Source organism: Leopardus geoffroyi, chromosome B3 (assembly GCF_018350155.1).
Source record: "Leopardus geoffroyi isolate Oge1 chromosome B3, O.geoffroyi_Oge1_pat1.0, whole genome shotgun sequence".
NCBI classification, from domain to species: Eukaryota; Metazoa; Chordata; class Mammalia; order Carnivora; family Felidae; genus Leopardus; species Leopardus geoffroyi.
Genome location: NC_059337.1, coordinates 19,242,381 through 19,268,755, shown reverse-complemented (window position 1 = coordinate 19,268,755; position 26,375 = coordinate 19,242,381). Strand labels below are relative to the sequence as shown.

The window sequence follows — 26,375 nt, the reverse complement described above, 5'->3', positions numbered from 1 at the left end:
GGGCACGCACACACACACACACACACACACACACACCGTGGGAGAACACACACATGTGCACACACACACAGCAGCCTGTCAGCCTCTGGGGCCCGCACCCCAAGCCTGACATCATGGGCCCCTGCTTTCTCGCCTCCCATTTATATAGTAATTCCAAAGCCGTTCTCCCTGGGAAGCCAGCAGTACAAATGGGAGCCCTGTCTTCTGCAAAGCCCTGTGGCTTAGAACTGGATTTCCACTCCCAACGTCCGCCTCTCTTCTATGTATTACGATGATCCATACAGATTACTAGTATCTCTTCTCAAAAAGGCAACATAACCTGAACTTTTTTTTTTCATATTTTCGTTGTTTTGCACACTGTCTGAACCCCCCAGCAGCACCTGGCAGTAGGTATCCAGTAAATGGAAGGATGCTTTTCATTACGACTGAGTCAAGTAGCAAACGATGCATCATGGCGTCACTGCCCAGCCTTCCCCCCACCCTCACCCCCCACCCCGACTCTTTGACTAAGCCCGGTTCTCAAAGTCCGCCTGCTGCTTCCTGGTACATAGATGGCTTCTCTTTCCCCGTGTCTGTGTCCTCAGATGGGTTACAGGACACTCTGCCTCCCCGGGCCAGAAGGGCCAGTGCAGCTGCTCTGGCTGGGTACTCACTTTCCCAAGTAGAGTTCTGATAAGCTCTTCAGTAGGCAAACCGAGGGAGGGACTGCATCCAGATGATTGTCGTTCAGACAAAGGACTTCCAAAGACTCACTTAGGAAGGCCGGAAATTCCAGCACACCGGCTGCAAAGAAATGGCAAAGCAGACTGGATATTTGCAGATAATTCTGGACTGTCACAGCCTGGGGGCCAGGTGGCCATACAAAATGGTGCATCCTCTGGAGGGTATTTTGGCCAAGGCAATCTGAATGAGGTGCCCATCTGACTGACCCAGGGATTCTAATTCGAGGGAATGGTCCTACAGATGCCCTTGCCCGTGTGGCAAAGATGCAAAGACAGGACACTCGATGGCACACTGTTTGTAACAGCAAAGACAAAAGATGGCTTACATGTCTGCCCCAAAAGGGGGTAGCTAATGAATAATAGGATAGTATTCAACTATTACAAAGCATGGGACAGGTCTACATGTGTGGGTATGAAGTGATACTCACGAGCTATTGGTGAACTGAAAAGCAAGGAGGTGGCATCAGGCATCTAGAAGGCTTAACTTGTGACCCACCAAAACGTGTGCAGGCATGTGAGCAAACACACTCATGCATTTACATGAATGTGTTACATGTATGTGCGGTATATGCGCATGGATATACTATCTGATGCTGTTTATGTGCACACTACACAGGCACACAGGTATATAAGTGTGCTATATGATATTATAGGCGTATGCACACACACCACCCATGTGCGTGCATTTTACGTGCTGCTATAGGCATGTGGATACACACAGGCATGTATGCACGTACGTGTTCTACAAGTATGTTAGACACAAACATATCCGTTACCAGAGACACAGCAAATTCCGTGGTTGTCTCTGGGGAAGGGGATGACTAGGAGGCTGGATATTCATTCCATACCTTCAGCACTGTTCAAAAATTCTGTTTACTGGGGACATGAATTACCTCTCCAGTTAAGAAAGAGCCAGGCAACTAGAAAATAATACGATGGGCTCAGTTTTTAGGCTTCCTAAGATGGCATTCTCTGAAAAATTAGCCAGCTCTCTAGTATTTCAGTGATTTCATTAATTAGGCTAATTAGGAGATTCCCATTAAAATCATGTCACATGTGCTCTTTCCAGGGGCACCGGAGGGTGGGGGCGGAGAAAGACCGTGGCAGGGAGCTTGTGCTCGCACTCTGATGGGGATGAGAGGCTTAGGTTTCTAGCAGAATCTCTGAAGTGCCTTATCCTCCCTGGTCAGGCACAGAGGGGGCCAGGACTGCAGGCCCCCAAGGGTCCCTTTCAGCTCCAGCTCTGAGAACTCAAGATAAAAGACTGGCCCAAAGCCCTCTTCTCCGGCCCTCTGCCAGCCAAGCGAGATAGAGAAGCTGGGATTCTTTTGTTGGGCCGAGCGACTTTCCGCTGTCCTTGATCACAACTTCCTCCCTGTCCTCTGGCTCTCCTCCACACATGTAGCCGAGGTATCAATGCTAATGGGGGTAACCTGGCATCAGAGAATGTTCCGGGAGAGACGATAACAGAATACTGAAAGCAGCGCCCGGAAAACCGACCCAGCTAGCAGCCACAGGGAGGGGACTCAGTGAAGGGGCTCCTTTAGAAATAAAGGTGTAACACGCTTTCTAAAAAAAATGGATTTGGACATAGGAAGATGCTCAAAAGGACTTTCTTTTTGTCCCCCCAGTGAAAAAGAATGATCAACTTCAAACTGCCGCAACACACGCACGATAAGAAAGGCTCCCTTTCTACCCAGAGAACGTTCTCAACACCTGGCCTCTGTGCGTCCTGATTTTCCAGTTTGACCTCGGTGTTTATGAAGCCTCTCTAAGTAACGGACGGAGGGAACAAGCAATTACCACTGCAAACAGAGACAGCACCTGTCAGAGAGTTCTCGGCCCAGTGCAGAAACTATGGAAACGGGGCTGCGCGAGCACAGCTCGAGGTATTTATGAACTGTAATTATTTATTCATAAGTAATTTATGACTCCGCTGGTCTGAATTTTACCGTAAAAACGGCTGTCCAAATTATTTTTGGACAAGGCCGCCACACAAACATGACTACTTGAACGTACATAAATCTCCTCGGAATTCTACTCTCCTTCTGCAAATAAGTTATCTTTTATAGATAATTCCTCACCCAAGGATCAACAGCCCCGAGAGAATCGCCCCACCGAGGGAGAATTTGCAATCCCAGGTGTGAGCCTCAACTCACAAGTCGAAAGTTAGGAACTCAAGTGGACTTTGTCGTGTGCTGATGCCCTGGCCCACCTCTGCCAGGGAAACTGCCAAGCTGTGTGGCCCCCCTCACCTCGCTCCCCAGACAGGCTCCTGAGGGGCCACCGGCAAGGTCATTTTCCAGAATGGTGCACGCTCCAGTTACGCTGCTCATGCGTGCCTTTGGCCTTGCGTTCTGGTAGCCTCATGAGGGAGTGTCTGGTCCCACTCAGCGTTGGGCCTACCTCCTTCTGCGCGGCCTACATTTCTAAACCGGAGACACCTTTCTAATCCACTCATGAAGTACGAGGCTCAACCCGCAGCAATGGAAACATGACTGAGATCCACCTCCGCTACACTTCTCGTGTGTTATCATCCCGTTTGGGCATCGACAAGAAGAAAGAGTGTGTTCCTCTTTCCTTCCAAGTGAAATCCTTATGTCTGGACTCAATTTCCAAAGTCCCAAGGCCCTTCATTTTTTTTTTTTTTTAATTTTTTTTTTTAACATTTATTTATTTTTGAGACAGAGAGAGAGAGAGAGCATGAATAGGGGAGGGTCAGAGAAAGAGGGAGACACAGAATCCAAAAGAGGCTCCAGGCTCTGAGCTGTCAGCCCAGAGCCCGACGCGGGGCTCGAACCCATGGACCGTGAGATCATGACCTGAGCGAAGTTGGACGCTCAACCGACTGAGCCACCCAGGCGACCCCCAAGGCCCTTCATTTTAAGAAGGACCGGTTATGAGGGGCGCCTGAGTGGCTCAGTCGGTTGAGCGTCTGACTTCCGCTCAGGTCATGATCTCATGGTTTGTGAGTTCAAGCCCCGCATCAGGCTCTGTGCTGACGGCTTGGAGCCTGGAGCCTGCTTCAGATTCTGTGTCTCTCTCTCTCTCTCTCGGCCCCTCCCCCTGCTTGCACTCTGTCTTTCAAAAATGAATAAAACGTTAAAAAACTTTTTAAAAAAGGACCGGTTATGAAATTCCTAATTGTGTGTCCCCAGTAGTTGGTTCGAGGCCTCATCATTTGTTACAGGGGCCATTTGGACTTCCTTTTCTGCAAACTGTTTATATCCATTGCCCTCCCTGTTTTTTTTTTTTTTTTTGTTTGTTTGTTTGTTTTGTCCTATTGGTTTGTCTTTACAAGAAAAAACAATTTGTAAGCAGTCTTTGTATATTAGGACTTAAGCCAGTTTATGTTGCAACAATTTGTGTTGCAAACATTTCTTGTCTGTTTGCATTTTGACTTGGTTTATGATGCCTTTTACCAAACAAAGCTTTCATATTTCTACAAAGCCCAAGATTTTGGTCCTTTTCTAAAGACTTCTGGGTTTCCCGCCTAGTTTTTAAAGGTCTTCTCCACTCCCAGATTATACATATATTCTCTTAAATGCTTCTTGTTTTCTTTTTCTTTTATCTGTAAATCTGAAATCCACATGGAAATTTTCGTAGTTGATATAAGGAAGAGACTCCAGCCTTGTGATTTTTCCCCTTCCAACTGGACAGGCAGTTACACCACAGTATTTATTAAAACGATAAAACATTTTTTCCCTACCAAATTGAAATTCCACCTTTGTCATATACTGAATTCCTATATTTACTTAGGTCTGTTCCACTGCTGACATGTTACTTTTTCAATCATATGTAAATACACACACTCATATGTGTGTGCTATATATATCCATATATATACTGAACATATCAGTTCATCAAAAGGCGTAACAGGTGAACAGACCATTTGGGTCATGCCTGCAATATGTCTTGGCCTCTGGCATTTCTCGTCCCCATCTTACACCATCTGTACTGAAAGAGCACTTGCCAACATAAATTGAGCCAAAGAAGAACATTGTGTTACATTTCAAATGACCTAAATATTGGTTCCGGTTCTACGGGACAGCATCCTGAGGGATATTTCTGTGACCCCTGCTGGGTTTAGAAGTCTTAGTTTTCAGGTTAAAAAGAAAAGGGCCGGCTGAATAGCTCCAGGGACACGTTCACACCTTCCCCCATACCTCACAGAAGACAAAATGAAACCAGAAAAATTTGTTTTCCTGGAATATTGTCTGCTGAACTGGCCTGGTTTTAAGACCAGTAAAAATACTCTAAGAAAAATTCTGTTCCTGATGAGTTTGGGGGAAGACCCTAAGCCCCCCACAGAGTCTCAGGCTGGCCAGGATAGCATGCGGGGGTGGGGGTGGGGTGACTGTGTGCCCACGTGGACTTCCCGTGGATGCTACCGTGTGGCAGTAAGGACTTCACAGTGCTGCCCTTCCCAACCTTGGGGCTGGAGTCCCACAGTGCTGGGCTGAAAGCTGGTTGTCACCGAGCAGCCATGTGACCTGGGCATATCAGCCAGGTGCTACAGACTGAACTGTCTTTCTCCCTTCATATGTTGAAGCCCTAACACCCAGAGTGATGATACTTGGAGTTGGAGCCTTTGGGAGGTAATTAGGTTTAGATGAGGTCATGAAGGTAGGGTCCCACGATGGGATTAATACCCTCAAAAGAAGAGACACCGGCGGGCTCGGTCTGTCGGTCGGTCTTTGCGAGAACACAGCAAGAAGGCTCTCACAAGGAGCCGACTATGCTGGCACCCTGATCTCAGACTGCCAGCCTCCAGAACCGTAAGAACATAAATTTCCATTGTCTAAGCCGCCCAGTCTGTGATGCTTTGTTATGGAAGCTTGAGCTGAATGCAAGACGGTGGAAGCCTCAGTTTCCTCACCTGCAAAATGGGGAACCCCAATCCATACCTCATGCTGTGGGCTTTCTTTTTTTTTTTTCCAACGTTTATTTTATTTTTGGGACAGAGAGAGACAGAGCATGAACGGGGGAGGGGCAGAAAGAGAGGGAGACACAGAATCGGAAACAGGCTCCAGGCTCTGAGCCATCAGCCCAGAGCCCGACGCGGGGCTCGAACTCACGGACCACGAGATCGTGACCTGGCTGAAGTCGGACGCTTAACCGACTGCGCCACCCAGGCGCCCCTTTGCTGTGGGCTTTCAAGAAAGGCTCTAACACATGCACCATATCTAGGGCGGTGCTCGCTCATGGCAGACCCACCCACACAGCAGCTACCAGTCTCATCGGACCGCAAGCAGGAGAGGGGACTTCAGGATACTTGCAGGCCAAACGGGGAGAGAAAAGCCCCATGCAAGGGCGACCCCCGGTGGTGGAGCAGGGAACACCCGCCCAGCTTCTGCCCGCACCGCCTTACACACCTGTCTCCGTCCCAGAACGCTGGCGCCCTCTGGTGGTGAAAAAGGAAATACGCTTTGTTTTAAGTCCGTCTTCATTTCTGCCGGGGCCAAAAACAAAAAAAGGTCAGATTTTGAGGAAAGCATGACAAAGACATTACTATTTTGCTGTGATTATACAACGCCCAGCCATGCAGAGATAAGGGAGAAAAGTCTATCAGCAGGATGTTTGGGCTCCCCTGCAGCTGCTATGTAAGCACCCATAGCCCCTGACCGCTAATTGCACTAGTGATGTTCACAAGTCTTTGGGGGAAAAAAACCTCTAAAGGAGGTGATCAAACACTGGCATGATCAATGATGATTTCCTTTCTTGAGCTTCTCCATTTGAGGCAGATGTGAGCGTTTCTGTGCCTGGCAGGAAGGCCTTTTCCAGTGGCTGTTCCATATTACACATTCTCACAGGAGTGGGGGGCTCTCTTTGTGGGGTAAATTCTGCTAAGAAGTGGACTTCAGCAAATGAAATTGGGAGTCTGGTCTCTAGGGCCCCAAGGACCAGCTGTGCTCATCCTCAGATTTTCCTGTTTTATTAGAGGGCTTTGGGAGTGATTTTTATTCATTGGATGCTCATTTTGGCTAGTGTTTGGCCAAAATTTTGGAACAGAATGACAGGTTAGGTTGACACGAGAAGAGTCTCCTGGAGCCTTTAAAACTTAGAGATGGCAGGACACTGTTTTGGGTGAGTTGTGCCCCTTTCTTCCAAATTATGTTTTGAAGTCCTAACCCCCAGGACCTCAGAATGTGACTGTATTTGGAGGCGGGGTCTTTAAAGAGGTGCACGAGTTACAATGAGGTCATACAAATGGACTCTGATCCAGTCTGACTGGTGTCCTTCTAAGAAAGTGGAGATTAGGACACAGGGAGACCATGCGAGACACAGGGAAAAGGTAGTTATATTCAGGCCAAGGGGAGAGGCCACAGGAGAAAGCAACCTTGCTGGCACCCTAATCTCAGACTCCCAGTCTCCAGAGCCATGAGGAAATAAAAGTCTGTTGTTTGAGCCCCCCAGCCTGAGGTACTTTGTTATGGCGGCCCTAACACACCAAGGAAGGCACCAAGCCAAGGGTCGGCTTGACTGTGGTTACACGCACATTTTTGAGCTCGCCAGGGTAAGGAGACCCCATGCTTACTTGCCAAATTGGTTTTTGGAGAGATCCAGGGTTTTAAGTTGTCTACAGGTCCACTTATCTTGAGGTGGCAGCACCATGAGCTGGTTGCCCTGTAACCTCAGGAACATGAGGGCCTGGGAAGGAGAGAGACAGAGAGAGAGAGAGACAGAGAGAGAGAGAGAGAGTCAAAGGTACCATCAAACACCAAAGGAAGCAGAAACTGAAGAGACAGGTCATGTGCCTGACAAAATGCACAAATGATTGTAACGGATTCACTTTAGCAAAGATTCCAATAGTGTGGGGCTTCATAGTCTCTTAGAACTCGGAATTATATTGGGGCACCTGGGTGGCTCAGTCAGCTCAGCGTTCGACTCTTTTTTAATTTTGTAACTTTATTTATTTATTTTGAGAGAGAGAGAGAGTGAGGGAGGGGCAGAGAGACAGGAAAACAGAGAGAGAGAATCCCAAGAAGGCTCAGGGCTGCCTGCACAGGGCTTGATGCCAGGCTCTAACTCACGAACCGTGAGATCATAACTCGTGCTGAAGTCAAGAGTCAGACACTTAGGCGCCCTGAGTGTCCGACTCTTGATTTTGGCACAGATCACGATCTCACGGTTGTGGGATGGAGCCCCACAAAAAAAACAAACAAACAAAAAAACAAAAAACAAAAAACAAAAAACTCATGAAATTGTATCAGATACAGCACATGGGACAGTTTATACACTATCCTTCCCTCCAGATCAATGGGAGGCAGTTCATTTCAGGCTGAAAGGAGTCCAAGTGCTTCTCAGCGCTGGGCCCTCTTAAGAGTAACAGTTACTCAGGGCCCCGTCCTGGGAACAGCAGCCAATGCTGAGGGTCCTGGAGGCCGAGGCATCACACCCCAGGGGAGGGGGCTGCTGCACAGTGCTGGGCCCCCCTGCCTCCTGTGACCTCCTCAGGTGATGTCCCTGGCAGGGGCAGGGTGGCAGGGACACAGAGGGTCATCTGCCCCAGCTGGGTGACCTCTGCTGGCCAGGTGCCTGGCACCACCCGTGTGCCTGCGGTGCCCCCTGGTGACTACCCGGCCCTTGGCCCTCTGTCCACCCACCAGTTACAGAGGGGCACCAACTCTACCCTTGGACTTGTAACGTGTTTTACTTGGGAGTACAGGGGGCAGATTGTGACCTTTTTTTTTTAGGTTTTTATGTTTTAAAGTTTTTTTTTAACGTTTACTTTTGAGAGAGATTGAGAGAGAGAGAGAGAGAGAGAGAGAGAGAGAGAGAGAAAGTACAAGCGGGGGAGGGGCAGAGAGCGAGGGAGTCACAGAATCCAAAGCAGGCTCCAGACTCTGGGCTGTCAGCACAGATCCCGATGTGGGGCTTGAACTCATGAACTGCCAGACCATGACCTGAGCCAAAGTCAGACACTTAACTGACTGAGCCACCCAGGCGCCCCATATTGTGACCTTTCTTGATGCCACCACTGGGGACACCGACTATCCTGTCCTCTACGGTGGTGGCTCAGCAGTGTGAACAGGCTGCCTGCTTTGAACTCCTTACTCCATGCACTTGCCTCTTCCCTTGTCAAAGGGGGTCCATGCCACCCCCACCGTCACAACCAGCTTGTCACCGAAAGTTGTACAGGGCCTCCCAGTACCCCCACTGGGAGGGGAAGACAGCAAGCAAACATGAATTCCTCCGGGGCCGAGCAGTAAGGTCCCAGACAGAGTTCTTTCCCTCCTGATTTGTGGCTTCTGGCCCCACTAGGAACCAGAAAACCGAGTCGGCAAGCTGCTGGTAGGAAGAAATGGACCCAGAGCTGGGGGCTGATTCAGGTGCTCTCCCCAAGGGCGGAGCTGGGGCGGTGGACCGAGCCTATGGCCTGGGGCCCCTCTGGGGGTAGCAGTGACTTCTGTCCCCATTGAAACATGCACACCTTGGGGCTTGAGACTCAATGCCCATCCTCCCTGAGAACACACAGATGCAAGGTGTCCTCCTGGCCCTTTTGGGGTCCCTGAACATGGGGGGAAGCTTCACTTGTCCCTGCAGGAGAACCTGTGGGGGCCCAGGTAGCGGGTGCGGCAGGACTGGGGGCCGCGGCCTGTGCCCTCTGCCCAGGGCTGCCCTGATGCCTTCCAGCAACACTCGTCAGCCCCAATCTGGGGCGGGACCCAGAGCCAAGGGATGAATATGATCTGTGCTCTAGGCCTTTAGGGGCTCCCATTCAAGTGGGGGGAACAGGTCTGCATATACCCCAAGATAAGAAAGCAGCCCGTGTTGGTGGGTTGGGTGGGGCGGGGGGACTCGGGACTGTGGCAAAAGGCACTTTCCTGAATTCACATCCAAAGAAGCTTCTAACTCTCAGGAATTCCAGCTGGGGAGGGAGACAGGGGTGGGGGGTGGGGGGGCAATAAGGCCCCGCCTACAGTGCTCCCTCCGCTCTGCACACGGGCCTCAGTGGGCCCCGGGGGGCGGGGGCGGGAAGGACAGAGCCAGAGCAGGTCAGACAGAGGGCTGCTGGGCTGTGCTTACAAGTTTCAACCCTGCAGAGTCCTGGTGGATAAAACCCCACGCTCCCCCTTCCCCTTCACATAGCTGTTTTCATTTGGCTCACTTCCTCCCAATCTTTGCTCATAAACATGCACATTTTTGACAGCTCAACATTTTTTGTTTTTGGTCTCAGAAGCTCAGGAGAAGCATGTGGATTGCGCTGCAATGTGGAGCGATTTCCTCACAAAGGCTGAAAATGAGAAATAGAGGGCCTGTTCGACTCACATCGAGCTGGAAAAGCCCCAGGGGGACTTCTTTGAGAGCGTTTTCTGAGAAATCCACATCCCTGAGGTGGTTTTTCCAAAAGACAGCCATTTTGTCTGGTAGAGATTCCAGGGCATTTTTGGATGCTCTACAACATTTCTAAGAGTTCGACAAGAAAGAGAATGAGACATTAGTTAGCTTGTCAAGTGCCGGGGGGCCTAGGAGAAAGACCGTTTCCAAACCTGATATTAAAAATCAGAATGCTACAATAAGCTTCTGTCATAAGTGCAACGGAGTCAAGACGCTACAAACTGTTATTGTTCCGTTTTCCTGTCCTTTTGCCCCAAGAAAGGGACGGGAATGGTTTCCTGAGGGAGACAAAGGTGGCTCATAGTCCTTTCCCTTCATTCCAGAACATCTGGCCCATTGTCCTTGGAAATAATGGCATCATTCAGGACCATGCTCCAGAGAGGAACCGTTTCCCACACACATATGTTTCCACCAGAATGTTAATGCTAGTGACAGAGAATTTCTTGGTTCAAAACCAATGGCAATAAAACATAAATATTCTTTATGGTATTCCATCTGTTTTAACAAGCAAACTTCCCAAGAAGCAAAACCACCATTTAATTGGCAGTGCTGTGGAGGCAGATGATTTCTGCTTCTTTATTCTGATTTCACAGCTATCTGAAAGGAACTGTGCCCCCATTCTGGGGCAGAAGTCTTCCTACACCGGACATGTGAGCTGTGACTGTGGAAAGTCCTATGGGCGTCATGGTGTGAACCTCAAGCCCGGAGCCAGGCGCTGGCTCTCACGTGAGTCACCTGCCTGAGACACTCAGGAGCTGGATGCTCTTGAGGGACACTGAGGGTAAGAGGGGGACGGCAGTGCTACTACCCAGTGTGGCCACCCAGGGGGCGCAAGTGAGCGCACTGAGAGAGCCCTGGGTAATGACCAGCTTCTGGCACAATACTAACCAAAGGGCAGGCCCAGGCATCTGGAAACACCTTCAGGTTATTTCTGGAGACATTCAGATAACTGAGTGACTTGAAAGAATGAAGGAAAACGGCAGGGAGTTCCGTCAATTTATTGTTAGAGATGTCGAGTTCCTGCAGCTTCCGCAAACCGATCCAGTTAGTGGCTAGGGGAAAATAAATAAATAAATGCATCAGTAAAAAACAAACAAACAAACAAACAAACAAACAAACAAACAAAAAAGGTCCTATCAAGAAGTACACCACAACAAAGTAAGTCAGGTTACTGATGATCCAACCTACCACTTTCTTCTTCAAACAACTTTTCCAAGTAGTTTTTTGAAGCTGTCAATTTTTGGAGTTTTAAGAGGTGCAAGAATCCTGGTGGGAGATGGGGCAATTTATTGCTGGAGATGTCAATTTCCAGGAGCCTGTGGTTGGGGAAGAAGGAAGGCAAGGCATCAGAACAAAGAGGTAAAGCATCAAGGTTCCGTGTCTCTGCACACGTATTTCTCTTTTCCCCTCGCACCAAGCTAAAGAGTGTGGGTTGAAAATGCAGAGTAGGATTTGTATTCATTGCATTAACTGTGTAGACAAAGAAAATCAACTGTCTCTTTGGTGGGCCGTGGTCTCACTGACTCATAGGGTTGCAAACCTTTCTCACTATATGATAGCAAAAGAAGCTGGTGTCCTGAAAGTTCCTGGAAGGCCACAGGGTGGTGCTTTTAGGCATCTGGAACCTGGTAAGGGACCCCCGCTCAGATGGCACTTGACCTTTAAATGTTTGTGTGCAGTTGGGGCACCTGGGTGGCTCAGTCAGTTAAGCGTCCGACTTCAGCTCAGGTCATGATCTCACGGCTTGTGAGTTCGAGCCCTGCGTTGGGCTCTGTGCTGATGGCTCAGAGCCTGGAGCCTGCTTCGGATTCTGTCTCCCTATCTCTCTGCTCCCCACCCTGTTCACGCTCTGTCTCTCCCTCTCTCTCAAAAATAAATAAACATTAAAAAAATTAAATGTTTGTGTGCAGCCTTCTTCCTCATGGGTTATGTCTGACCCTATGCTCTTTGCAACATTCTCCCTTAACTTTGCTTAGAGCCTTAGCTCTAAGGCTCAGGTCCTTCGGAAGATGGGGCTTTGCAGGTAGGTATCACCAGTGCATCCATGTGCTGCAGGGGGAAGGTGCAGGCCTGTTCCCACGCTCTCCCCCCCCCCCACCCCGCAAAAGGAGACCAGGAGTTGCCCACACTATCCACCTGCTGTTAATTCTTTCTATGATGTCTTTCTCACTTAACTTTCCCTGGGAGGTGGAATAAAAGCTTTGCACCAGCCAGGAGTATTTCAGCATCCTCTGATTCCTGTGTGCGAGACCAAGACTGGATGTCTCAGGCAGGCAGGTCTGCGTGGCCACCAGTGGGAGTATAAATGTGGGCCGGACAAACCGCCCCTCTAGACTTCTCTGCGTTCACCCCAAAAAGCGGGGAGGCCTTATTCCTCAGAGCTTGTATAAGGGCAGGCAGAACTTCTCTCCCATTCCTGAGAGTTTGTTTTCAAAACCACAAAGGACACTTAGGGAGCACGTGTAGGAGGAGGGCAGTGGTGGCGGCTGGGTGCGGAGGTCCCCATCCCCACTCTGGGGGCCTGGGTGGGCCAAGTGCCCACCTGGAACAGATGATTTCATCCGATGACTGCACGCCAGGCAGCTCCCCCAGGTGGTTGTTGGAGAGGTTCAGCTTCCGGAGGTTGATGAGTCCCCAGGGGATGACGGAGGGGAGGGAAGACAGGCAATTGGCAGAAAGGTCCAGCTCTGTGATCTGGCAGGAGATGTCTATGAGCCAGTCTAGATCCACCCAGGGCAACTTGAGATGGGACCATTTCACACGCAGCGCCTGGATTTGGAGAAAGGAGAAAAGCACCCACGGATGGTGAGCCCACGGCCAACATAGGCTTGGGATAAAGCAATGGTTTATACATGTGTGAGTCTGTCTGTTCATCTCGGCTGGAGTCCCTGGACGTCAGGATCTTGGCTGACTTGTAGCTGGCACTGGGGACGTACCTGTTCCCATCTGTACCTGTGTCTCACAGGTAATCTCTGCAAGACTCCACCTCACTCTCCGGCCTCTAGAGGGAGCAAGCGTTACCTCTCACAGGGCAGGAATCAGCAGGAATGGCACCTGCTGTGTACAGGGGGGAGGCCACCCACACTTAGAGGAACCTCCCCAGACTGGAGCAGAAGGCTGAAGGTCTTCTGACCTCCCTCCAGGGGCCTCTTCCCTGTGATTAGAGATGCTGCTGCCGGCAACATGGCAGGCCCCATGTTGGGTGCTTTGTGGATGGGCTTGCTGAGAGAGAAAGAGAGAGAGAGAGACAGAGAGAGAGAGCAAGAGACTGAATACACAATGGCCAGGCCATATGTAAAAAATGGAACTTTGACACACAAGCAGCAACCTGCCCAGAAAACTAACCCCCTTATCTGTAGTAACCAGCCCAGGAAGCCAGCCTGTTCTAAGCCAGACTCATAGGAAGCCAAGCCTCCATGGCTAACATCAATCCAGGAAGCTACACAATAGCTTCTGGAACAGTTGAACTCAAATCGCCAGGGCTTGACTCATAATGGACAGCTTCACTAGTCTTTGGCCCTATGTCCAACTTAAACCAACCAGAGAAAGCCAAAATGCTCCCCCAACCAAATATGTAGAACACCGCCCCCCCCCCCCCCCCCCCCCGTGCCCCGCTTCTATTTAGCTGCCTCCAGCTTTCCCATTGAGAGGCTCCAGTTGGGAAACACCCAAGGCTTTCCCTTTTCCCCACTATAAAGCTTTCTCACTCTTCTGCCAAAACACAAGCAAACATAGTTGACTCCCTTCCTACAGCAAGCTCTGAATAAATCGCCTTTGCTTTCCTCATTGGGTTAGTTTTTGTTTCCACAAGGCAGAGTCAGAAAGGCCAGAAGCTTGCTGGTGTGTGGTGGTAAAAAGAGATCTGGTAAAAAGAGATCTGGTTAAGTACGCACGAACAGGGCTTTTCTCTTTCTTCTGGATTATCAAAGAATTTGGGGCTCCGTTAAGTTTCGGGGGGGGGGTGGGAGGAGGAAATCAGCTTCTGGGCTTGTTTCTCCAAAGCAGCTGGAAAGGCGTATGAGAAAATTAGAGGGACAAAAACCAGGGCTTGGCAGATGGGAAAATGTATTCACCAAGCCCATGGCGGGAAAGACCAGTAATAACTTGGGGTAAAGTTTGCTTTCAAAATTGGCAGCAGCAGACTGCTTATGTGGCCACTAGATGGTGATAGTGTGTCGTCTTTATCTCCTTAGCTGAGCTGCTAGGATTGGAAAGGGTCACTCTATCACGCCCTCTCAAAACTCTGGTCTTTGAACCAGGGGATGAAGGACTGTGTCTCTGTCTTATCTCTCTCTCCATTCACGTGGATGAAGAGGGACAGGTGATGGCATACTGGATTTCAGGACAAAAGAATGGAGTTTTAACTGCAGCTGATTTTTAAAAAAAGACAAGTCATTCTATTGCTGTTTCTATTGTCATTACTGTTCCCCCCACAATTTTTTATTTTGAAAAAGTTCAGAACTGCAGAAAAGCTGAACTTGGACACAGTGAGCACCCCTAAAATGCCCTGCCCCTAGATACCACTGTTACTCTGTTGCCACATTTTGCTTTCTCTCCTTTTTCTCCACAGACACTTTTCATTTTTTGCAGAATCATTTCCAAGTAAATTAGCGCCATCAGGACACTTAACCCCTAAATACTTCAGCATGTATCTCTGAAGAACAAGAATATTTTCCTAGGTGACCTCCATTATTTATCATTTTCAAGGAATGAAATCGATACGATATTATCAAATCCACAGTCCACATTCAAACAGTCCCAGCCGTCCCAGACATGTCTTTTATAATTATTTTATGTCCTGATCCAGGATCCCATCAAGAATCACACACTGAATTTATTGGTCAGGTCCCTTTACTCTTCTTTAAGCTAGAAGAATCCTCATGGCTTTTTATGTCTTTTCCAACATTGGCATTGCAATTTTTCAAGTCATTCCAGTTGTCTCATAGAATACCCCATAATCTGAATCTACTCAATTGTTTCCCAATGTTGAGATTCAAGTGAAGCATTTTTGGCAAAAATCTCAGACAATGATGAGCCCTACTAATTGGACCTCATGCGAGGGCAACCGATGTCAGGTTATTCCCCTATTGGTGATGCCGGGCCTGACCTCTTGTTGAAGGTTGTGTCCGTCAGATCCCTCCTTTATAAAGGTACATTTTGCTCTTTGTGACTAATGAGCAAGCTGTGGGGTGATACTCTGAGACTAGTGAGTATCTTGTGTTCCTACATCATTTCATCCACTGATTTCAGTATCCACTGTTGACCCTGGCCTGACTCAGTTAGTACACTGATGGTTGCAAAACAGTGATTTTTCTAAAATGATCATTCTTTCTACACTTGTTACTTGGCATTCTTCTGTGCAGAAGGGTGTCTCCCTCTCCTTTTAAGTATCACTATGGACTCATGGATTCTTTTTTTACTCAAAGTATTGTCATTACTATTATCATTATTTCTTTTGCTGCTCAGATCATCCCCAGTTTGGCCAGTGGGAGTCCCATCAAGGGGGCTCCTGTGTTCCTCTGACATGTCCCTACATGTTTTGGGCACTTCCTTACTTCCTGGCAAGATAAGGTGCTCCAGTCTCTTCTGGTGCTTTCCAAGCCCCAGCCCTGGAATCAGCCCCGATTCCCTTTAGCAGAAAATGGTATTTAGAAACCAAGATCTGGTGTTAGGTGTACCCACTGCTACTGGGGTGTCACTGCTTCTCAGCCTACTGATCCAACACTGCTCTGTGTTACACAGGAGTCCCTCCTGATGCCTTCATTTCAAATCCAGCCACATGCGCTTCTCCCTAATCTTTCCATAATTCCTAACTGTATCACCCTTCATCTGGCTATTATTGGCTTTCATCTGTTAAATAAGCGGTTTGGACCTGATGATGTCTAAGTCACTTCTGGACCCAGGATTCTGTCTGGCTCGTGTGCTTCGAAGGACAGTGTTCTCCTACTGGGAGCCTTGGGATAAGGAAGACAGCCAACCCAGGAGCAGGCTGGCAGGAAGGTCACTGTGTCAGGTTTTTTGCAATGTCAAGTCAAAGAAGGCCCTCCAAGGGCCTGGCTGCCTCCTCTTCCTGGGTTCTTGGAGACACACACAGGTCCCAGGCCCAGACAGCTGGACACAAAGCCAAGAGGGCCCAGATTGTAGTCTGACTCTCCACTCATCCTGTGTGGCCATTCTGGTCAATCAATATCAAGCGGATTGGACTTGATACGGCAATGGAAATGGCGTATGGAATGCAATGGAATGGAAACGGCAGCCAAATGTAAGCTGACAAGGAGGCTGATTTGGGTTTGATTTTTAACAATAAATCTTAGGTGTCTATTGAAAGTCTCATACATAAAACTATAAGACCATCAAAAGTAAATGAAAATGAGAAATGCATCAGAATATTACTGTGACACGAACCACTTATGCTACAAATGCATTAGACATCCTTGGCGGATGAGCTTAGGTGTTCTTTCCCCACAATGGCAATCTCCCTCCGGCATCTCCTGCACGTTCTGGGAGTCCAGAGCTGCAGCTTGTAAGTACATGAAGAGCAGGGACTTGACCTCAGGAGACTCTGAGCCCTGTGTCTGAGCCCCTCCAGGTGGGGGTCTTGGGCAAGTCGTGGTGGATGTGAATACCATCGTGGGCTCGGTCTGGCTCAACTCCCTTTATATGAACTTGCCCGCTGATTTCGTACTGTGCTAACTCAAACCAAGGGTCATCTCCTATGCCCCAGCGGGTGTGGCCTGTCCAGAGCCTGGTCCGAGTGCACCTCCCTGCAGAGCCTTGACTGACAGTCTCTGAAGGTCAACAGCATGCCTAGAATGTAGCAGACACTAAATAAATGTTTGTGCACTGACAAGAATCAAACCACCGAGAACCGCAGTCCAATCCATATTCACACCTCTAACCAGATCGATCATCCTAAGATGTCAAGGTCTGCTCAGAACCTTTCAGGCTCCCCACACCCCCCGCCTGAATGCAGCAGGACATCCGAGCTCCTTCCCTGGGCAGCCCCACACTGCCAGTCTCCCCAGCCTCTTTCCAGCTTTACACCTCCCTGTCTCCTACCTGCCCTCTGCTTGCCCTTTGCGCTCCTCTTGGCAGAGGGTTTGTGGAGTTAATAATTTGTTGTAGGTAGAAGAAGTTGGGGGATGGGCATGCTCCCAAGAGCAGAGGATTCAAGGCCAAGGATAAAGCGCCAATTAAAGCACAGCAACAGCCTGTTCATGAATGAACCACATGGCTCAGAAAGTGGACCCAACACTGAAATTCCTAGGTAGGCTGTGGGGACCAAGGGAGTGTGGCCTCGCTGTCAGTAACTGACTGTCCCATCTGCCAAAGGGCTTCTGGGGCTGCTGATAGTCCCCCTGGAACGTGCGTTGTTTGGTAACACTTGGACACTGTGGCAAACACATTGTGGGCGCTGACATTTTTTGTAAAAGCTTCTTCCTGAAAACTGGCCTCCTGTTGATGGTGGGTGTCATGAGGTCACTCAAGGACCAAGTTTCTGCAGGCCTGGCTGGCCGGCCTCTGCCTTCACACTCTGCTCTGCCACTACGATGAAGGGGGCAAGAAACCTCCTCCTGGCTCTGCACCCTGCTCCGGTTTCTCTCCCCTGGAATTCACAGTCCTCTTAGCTCCTGTCTACATCCTACTTGTGCAAGCTTCAGTGCAAGGACTGCCTTCCTCATCCCCAACCAGGGTCTGCATCGCCTCCAGTTACGTGACAGGGATACCACCTTGCTTCACTTGCGTTTGTACATTTAGCCACGTTTGCTTGAGTACTGTGACGTGTAAGCCATTCTGTGAGCACTGGGGCAGATGAGAGAAATGGCTTACCAAATGGAACCAAGGCGCAGGGAGATTATGGTTTAAAGGACAGAAGTGTGTGTGTGTGTGTGTGTGTGTGTGTGTGTGTGTGTGTGTGTTAAATATGCATCTGGTCGCCCTGACTCATGGGTTTCTTTTTTCTTTTTTTTAATGTTTATTCACTTTTGAGAGACAGAGCATGAGCATGAGCAGGGGAAAGGCGGGGGGGGGGGGGACACAGAATCCAAAGCAGTCTCCAGGCTCTGAGCTATCAGCACAGAGCCTGATGAGGGGCTCGAACTCATGAACCATGAGATCATGACCTGAGCTGAAGTCGGACGCTCAACCAACTGAGCCACCCAGGTGCCCCTAACTCATGGGTTTCTTGATCTTCATGGACTATGAGCAGGTGATGCTGACCACACAGCCACGAAAGAACACTTGTAGTGAAACCACACGTGCTTCTTTTTGGGGGCACTGTTCTAGCAGAAGAAAATCATCAGTAACAAGTGAGTGGCTGTGTGCCATTGAATTCCCCAGACATGAGGAAGAGGGGGAAGCAGATGCTGCCAGTTCCTAATATTTAGCTCTTTCTGGGTCTTACACCCGCCAGAGCTTCTGCAGGGTTGAAATCTGTTAAAGTCAAGCTCCCAGAGAAGTCAGAAAAAGCAGAAGTCTGAAAACAGGAAAACACACTCAGAATATAAACATCCTTGTGAAAAGATTTCTGGGCTTGGGAGCTGCAAATAAATGTGTGAGACTTCTACCTGGTCTTGGGTTGGTGTGAAAACTTTCATTTACAAAAGTTATTTGGGCGCACAAACACTGTAGGGTGCCCAAGCGTTTACGGAACAGTGAAAGGAGTCTAACCCACGCAGAGTTAAGAAGATAATAGTACACGTCACATGGAAACGGAGCCGGGTAAGCCCCGAAGCCTTCATTACTTACTTGTGTTTAGTCCGGGAAGGATCACAATAAACAAGGTTCTGGGGGACAGAAGCCAGCAATTGCATAATGAAATCCATGCACGCGGAATCACAAAATCAAAGACAGCTGGATGCGGAGAACCCCCCCTCCAATTCACCAGCACTGTGGTTAAGGCACCCCCACTCCAGAGCACACAGACGGATACGTGTTCCCGTTTGTCCTCAATCACGAACCCTTCAAATTTCGGGCCAAAGAGAAGGAAGTGCTACTCTTCCAGGAGGCACAGTGTGATGGCTCAGAAACATATTTCCTGGGACAGTGGTAGTGATTAGAATCGAATCAAGAAGGACTAGGTGTATGTAAGGGCATGGCTCAATACGGATAGTGATGTTTGGGGTGCTTCTGTGTGTATGAAAAACCTCCTTGTCCCGTAGTGGAGGCTGCGGTCCAGTTACCCGCCTTTACACAATCCTTCTTAAAGCCACCGGACATAAAATGTCACGGTGAGAGAGCCAGTGGACCACAATGATATCACTTATGGTTGCTTTTATGTCAGTGCAACCTTTATTGGTGGAAGAAAAATAACTGGTGAGTGGAGGGCTGTGGTCTACAAAGCTTTCAGCCTGGTTTTTAACGTTGACAGTTGCAGGTTGGCGGGGTGGGGGTGGGTGGTTGCGCCGAGGGCCTCTGCCATTGGTTAGGTGGAGAGCAGCCCCACCAGAGTAGAGGTTCGATGTTACATCGTTACTTGTCTCTGCGGGGCCCACAGAGCAGAATTCGTACCTCTTCTCCCTGTCTTGCCAATCCATCGTTCCTCCCAGTTGGTCAGCATTTGACCTGTGGCCTGTGGTTAACTGTGTAAGAATCTTCCCTCCTAGAGACTATAAATCCCTTGAGGTAACCGACTGGAGCTCCATGACACTAGGGAATGACACAAAAAGGCAGCTTCTTGAATTAGTCTATTCAGTCAAGACGTACATGTTAAAAGGGGATGGGGGAGGGGCACGTGGGTGGCTCTGACGGTTAAGCGTCTGAGTCTTGATTTCAGCTCAGGTCATGATCTCATAGTTTGTGAGTTCGAGCCCCACGTTGGGCTCTGCACTGACAGTGTGAAGCGTGCTTGGGATTCTCTCCCTCCATTTCTCTCTGCCCCTCCCCTGCTCACACATGTTTCCCCCCGCCGCCCCAAAATAAATAAATAAACTTAAAAAGAAATAAAAGGGGATGCAGGATAAATAGAATCTTCTAAAATGTATTTGTGAATCCGTGGCCAACATAAAACTCAAGCCCTTCTTTCTATGATTAAGCGAAAATTCCTGGGATGATGGCAGAGGGGTCTTCTCCTTGTTGAACCAGCCAGAAAGACAGGAACAACTTTCTGATAGGGAAAGGAGCAGTCAGGGCAACCAGACCGCTGCGGAGGCCACAAAACCAATGGGTCTAATCTAAACAGAACTGACTTGCTAAAAAGCCTGAGGAATAAACCCAAAGAAACCCTAAAAGTGAAGGTGCCTGCAAATGTTCTCTGGGAAGCCGGACTGTGAGAGGAGGTCATGGATGACAAGGGTTTGGCTGGACAGAGGACCAGCATGTTGGGGACGGCAGCTCTGTCCCAGCCTCCTCGTGCGCGTGAGGGCTATGACGCATAAGAACCGTCTGTGCCTGCCTCGTCATCCCCGGGAGGAATGCTCCATGTGAGACCTTCCAAACTCCTGCCGCTCAAGTCCCTGCCAGAGTGTAGGGCTCTCGAGAAGAGAGGGAACATTCAGCATGTAAAGATGAGCAGGACACTGGGTGTCTTCCCATGCACACAAAGTGGGCACGAGTGGTGGACCCAGGTCAAGGGCAACAGAGCGGCGGCCACAAGGATGGTGTTATGAGCTGAACTGTGTTCCCCATAAAAGATACGTTGAAGCCCCAATCCCCAGTACCTCCAAATGTGAGCTTCATTGGAAACAGGGTCTTTACAGAGATAATTAAGTTAGAATGAGGTTATTAAGGCGGGTCCTCATCTAATATGACTGACTGGTGTCCTTATGAAAAGGGGAGACTGAGTCACAAAGGCAGATACATGCAGAGAGAGGACGGTGCAAAGACGTGCAGGGGAAAATGGCATGTGGCTGGGGTAACGGGTTTACGAGCCAAGGAAAGTCGCAGACTGCCAGCTACCACCAGAAGTTAGGAAGAGGCAAGGAAGGACCCTCCCCTGGAGCTGAGAGGGAACATAGTCCTGCTGCTGACATCTTGATGTCAGGCTTCTGACCTTCAGAACTTGAGACAACACATCTCTCAACAACCAGTTTTTGGTACTTTGTTACGGTAGCAGATATAGAAGATAACAAGTGAAACGAAGACTACAGAAGTCAAGACCTGAGATCTTGGAACATTCCATCAACAGAGGCCCATACATTAAAAAAGGAAAACAAAGAAACAGAGATTCTTGAAGTCCAAAAGGATGCCTATTGAGATAAGTAGATTAGAAATATGATAAAAAGGTGAGGGAAAGGACAGCAAGATCGGTCATGAAATTAGCAAAAAGCCTGGGAGGGCTCCATAGTGTAAAGGAGCATTTCAAAACGGACCTGAGAATAACTACAGGGAGTAAAGGAAGGGACAGATAAAGAGAGAGAGGAGGTCAGCCTTCTTTTCAGACTCAGGAGGAAGATTAATTTAATGAGGCAGTTAATGAAATGACTGAGGAAAAACAATGTAATCTGTTCTGAAAAAGCATGTCTGCTCAAAATGCTGCAATATCAGAATTAGTAAAGTGGTTCGCTGCCAATATCATTCAAGACAAACAAACACAAGGAAATATTACCATAGAAACCAGATCAATGGGAAACAGAAGTACCAAAATAACTTACAAGCAAACCAATGATGGCATGTTCAACAGTCAACACGGAACTGTCTGCTGCCTCCAAGGGCACACTCAAGGTCAGACTGTAGGGAAACCGTCTGGAAGTCGAGCTAGGATCACAGGATGACACATTCCTGGTGACTCTCTGCGATGCACGTACCGACTTTCCTGCCCACTCTTTCGGCTGACTCTCACAGTAACCTTGTAAGGTCAGGCACCATTTGCCCATAAAGAAGCTCAGGGAGACAATCTGCTCAAAGGTAACAGAACCAGGATGGCGATGCAGGTGCCCAGTGCTCTGTCTGGTCCCATCCTACCATACCGCCATGTTCCCATGGCCGTGGAAAAGCTGACACTGTTTCAAAGGCATGACGAGAAATAACCAAGGCTCCCTGATAGTAATAAAGATACCCGAACAACCCCCACCCCAAAATACAGCCATGCTAAGTCTTTGTGCTCCAACCCAGGGCAAAAGGGAAAAGAAAAACTAATGAAAATTGAAGAAAAGTACCAGCAGACTAGGACAGATCCACTAAGCAAAAAATGAAGCGAGGAATTCTAGAGGTACACACCACCATAAAAATGGGACACACCAATGGTAGGAGGCAGGAGAATGAGTTTTGTGTTCAAATAGATAGGAAGGTGCACATTTACTGATTAAATTCTGAGTGTGAAGGAAAAGTAAACAGGAAAAAGGAAAAGGAAAAAAGGGAGCAGGGAGAGGCAAACATCTCTTGAGACAGAAGACAATATCTTATCTCAAGACCACGGCAATGTACAGGTAGAACCAAGGGTGGAGGCAGGATTAGAAGGTGGCCAATTCTTTGAACATGAAAACACGCCCTTTTAAGTAATGCGTGTGTGGCAGAGAGAAACCGAGTCACAACAGAATCTGTTTTTAGAACAACGAAAACATTACAAGTAATGAAAAAGAAAACGCACAACTCTGATCAGAATTGCAAAACGAAAAAGTGAAACGTTGTAAACCAGCCCCGCCCAAGTTAGAAAGCTAAAAGAAAACAGGAAAATTAGACCAATTAGACTAAGCGTAGAAAAACAGGAAAATTAGAACAAATAGATTAAGCACAGAAAAACCAGAATGAAGTGAAGACAAGGAAGATAATAAAGCCAAGATAAATAAAGCCAATTCAAGGGCCTTTGAAATAATAATAATAATAATAAAGTCAATAACAAAAGACTAAATTAAAAAAAGTTTAAATGTACTTTTAGTAATCTGAGAATGAAAATGATAATCTGACAACCGTGTAAAAACAATGTTTAAGTTATGGAAGGTGTTGTCCTTGGCCACAGGTAACAAACCAAATAAAGATGTTGAAATTCCAGATTCACTTTCAAAGATAGAAATTCTCAAAGTGACATAAACAGAGAAAAAACAAAATCACGTACATAAGACAAACAAATAAGGAAAATAACTAGTGGCTCACTGACCAAAGTTTCCTAATTCAATATGTGTCTTTTTTAGTATTTTATCCCAAAGTTTTAACTTTTATTTTTTTATTAATTTTTAAAAATTCCAATGTAGCTAACATACAGTGTTGTATCAGTTCAGGTGTACAATACAGTGATTCGGCAATTCTGTCCATTACTCAGAGCCCATCAGGACAAGCGCACCCCTCAACCCCCATCACCTACTTCACCCATCCACCCAGTCACCTCCCCTCTGGTAACCCTCAGTTTGTTCTCCACAGTTAAGAGTATCTGAACGCCAAAAAGTGTTTAATAAAATGTATCACTTTTTCTTCACTAAAATTTTTTAAAATAAAGAGAAGGGTTTTTTTTTTTTTTCTTTAAACATTCACTGTGTTTTTTTTTTCCCCTGTAGTATTTCAGTCCTTCCTTTTAAAAATGGGAAGGTTACAAGAAATATTCCATCACTAGTTCCAAGTTAATTTTGCCAACTATTTGAGAAGGGGCGGAGGGGGGGTACACAAGAAATAAAATGTCTGCAGTTAACTAAACTATTTAGCTTATTACTGAGCAAACCTTTGCTTCTTCAACTTAAAAAAATTTTTTTTAACATTTATTTATTTTTGAGAGACAGAGGAGACAGAGCACAAGTAGGGGAGGGGGCAGAGAGGGAGGGAGACACAGAATCCAAGGCAGGCTCCAGGCTCCAAGATGTCAGCACAGAGCCCGATGTGGGGCTCGAACTCACAAGCCATGAGATCGTGACCTGAGCTGAAGTTGGAGGCTTAACTGACTGAGTCACCCAGGCGTCCCTTCCTCAACTTTTAAACAAAGACAAAAATTTCTACCTTATAGGACTGTATAGGGGAATACAGCAGAATGTCTGCCAAAGTTGTCAGCTATGAAGTCTTATGTAAATGGGAGGTTACTGCATCTATAAAATTTCATCCATCCTTCCATCCATCCATCCATCCATCCATCCATCCATCCATCCATCTGTCCATCCATCCATCCATTCATGCATGCAACCATCTGTTCATCTTTCCCAGGCCCTACACTGGGGGTCAAACACAAAGCAAATTGGCTAACTCCCCTGCTTTTGAGAAGCTTCCAGTCAGATGGGAGAGCTGACATTATACAATAATGTCATCCAGACAATCTCAAACCTTGTTAAGTGCTGTGAATACAATGGACAGGAAGCTCTGAGAGATATAAGGGGATCTGACCAGGCCTGTGGATCAAGGAAGCCTTCCTGAGGATGTTGTGTGGGGGTTACGATTTGAAGGGTGTCCTAGGGTCAAGGAACCGTGTGTGCTAAGTGCTGGGGAGACAGGCATGCTTCTTCCTTGGCTATGTGGTATCCACCCTGCACGAATGGTACAATTTCGCCTGCTGCTGGACGCTTTTTTCCCTTCCCCTAATTTCTTCTTATTATAAATAGCAGGGTGTTGATCACGTTTGTGAGAATAGCTTTTTTTCCTTTTAAGTTATGTCCTAGAGGTATCTCTCAGAAAGGAAATGCCCAATTCAGAACAGTTCACTGGGAGAAAGAGTTTTATGGCTTTTGTCACATGATGCCAATAACTTTGCACACATACGGAACAGATTTACAGTGCCAGCAGTAAGGCCTATTTCTCTGTGACCCCGCCAAGTGTCTTACTCAGCATTTATATTTATTTTTGCTAGTTTAACAGGTTTCTGTCAGTTCTTCTAAGTTGCTTTAATTCAACTTTCTATAATTATCATTGAATTTATGTATGTATCCATGCCATGATTTGCTGCCTGTGTTTCCTTATATGTAAATTAATCATTAATTTCTCTCAATTTCTTACTCAACAGAATTTATGAGCAATGTGGTGGCAAGGGCCATGGTTCTGGCTTGGTTACCCCTGAGTCCCAAGCACGTAGCAGGTGATCTATAAACACTGGCTGAATTAAATTCAGTCATCGCCTGCCATGTACATTCTACCAATGATCTATTTTGAATTTAAGTTTTGGTCAGTTTTTTTTTTCAAAAATCTTCTATTGCTCTCTTTTTTATATTTCTTTTCAAAATTTATTTTCCTATAAGTGGCTTTAATATATAAATCACTCATCTGATTTCTGGCGATGTACCTTTATATTTGTAAAAAACTTGGTAATGTAATCATCTCTCTTTCACAACTGGGATAAATGCCCTTTTAAAAATGTATTCTGATGGGTTTCCAGTGTTTAACTCACCTGTCTGAAGTGTATTTGCATCGCTACAGATGTAATTGTCTATATACTGATACCCACCCTAGCAACCACATCTGATACTGTTTCTTTGCACTCTTTCCTTACTGTGTTTTCCAGTTTGTCATTAAGCTCAAATCATAGGTTTTTTTTTTTTTTTGTTTTGTTTTTTATTTTTAAAAAAAAATTTTTTTTCAACGTTTTTATTTATTTTTGGGACAGAGAGAGACAGAGCATGAACGGGGGAGGGGCAGACAGAGAGGGAGACACAGAATCGGAAACAGGCTCCAGGCTCTGAGCCATCAGCCCAGAGCCCGACGCGGGGCTCAAACTCACGGACCGCGAGATCGTGACCTGGCTGAAGTCGGACGCTTAACTGACTGCGCCACCCAGGCGCCCCTCAAATCATAGTTTTTAATATTTCTGCATCTCTGTTTTATTCATCAGTTTCTTCATTTTAACTAAATACAAGTGGTTTCTTTCACTGCTGTTTCATATCATGGTTTAAGATCTGGGAGGAACTCTGTCACGAAAGCCTCCTTGAAAGGTTATCCTGTGTCCTTGCTCACTTCCTCTACTGTATAACCTCACTACCCTATTTCAAGTTCTAAGAAGAACTAACAGCATGGATGGTATACCCAGAAAGCGTCCGGAGAAGGAAGGCATGAGGGCAGGGAAAGATTCAGTATTTGGAAACTGGAGAAAACAGACACGTGTAGAATCATCAGCTAAATTCCTCACGAAAGCACAAGAAAGGTCGAATTGATGGACAGAGGCCGCAACAGTCCTGAGTCTGAGTTTGTGACTTTTCGAGGGTCTGGTGAAAGGCTTTCTCTTCCTCTCACACAAGCGAGTGGTGAGAAGGCCAGGCCCCGGGTGGTGCGTCTGCTCCCAGAGCCGCCTCCTACCCGCTGGGGTGCTGCTGCTCCAGAGACTGAATTCTGGGGACACCAGTTCCTACACCTGTTACACTGCCAGCTGTGAGGAGGGTGTGAGGGTCTAAGAAGGTGGGAATGTGCATACGTCGAAATACTCTGGAAAGCATAAAACTCTTTTTTTTAAATACTTATTTTTGAGAGAGAGAG

The 26,375-nt window shown here is 47.5% G+C and overlaps 1 protein-coding gene across 5 annotated transcripts in view; it reads right to left on the bottom strand.

The window, feature by feature from the left end:
• Positions 1 to 26,375, bottom strand: part of LRRK1 (leucine rich repeat kinase 1) — a 133,216-nt gene that overhangs the window by 40,760 nt on the left and 66,081 nt on the right. For all 5 annotated transcript variants that reach the window (XM_045448806.1, XM_045448807.1, XM_045448810.1 and 2 more), the window contains 7 exons: positions 12,607 to 12,833; positions 11,253 to 11,380; positions 10,953 to 11,116; positions 9,996 to 10,133; positions 7,261 to 7,373; positions 6,098 to 6,174; positions 654 to 783 (listed from right to left, as the gene is read on the bottom strand). In XM_045448806.1, coding sequence (XP_045304762.1) covers positions 654 to 783; positions 6,098 to 6,174; positions 7,261 to 7,373; positions 9,996 to 10,133; positions 10,953 to 11,116; positions 11,253 to 11,380; positions 12,607 to 12,833 — 977 coding nt within the window. The remainder of the gene's footprint in view (positions 1 to 653; positions 784 to 6,097; positions 6,175 to 7,260; positions 7,374 to 9,995; positions 10,134 to 10,952; positions 11,117 to 11,252; positions 11,381 to 12,606; positions 12,834 to 26,375) is intronic.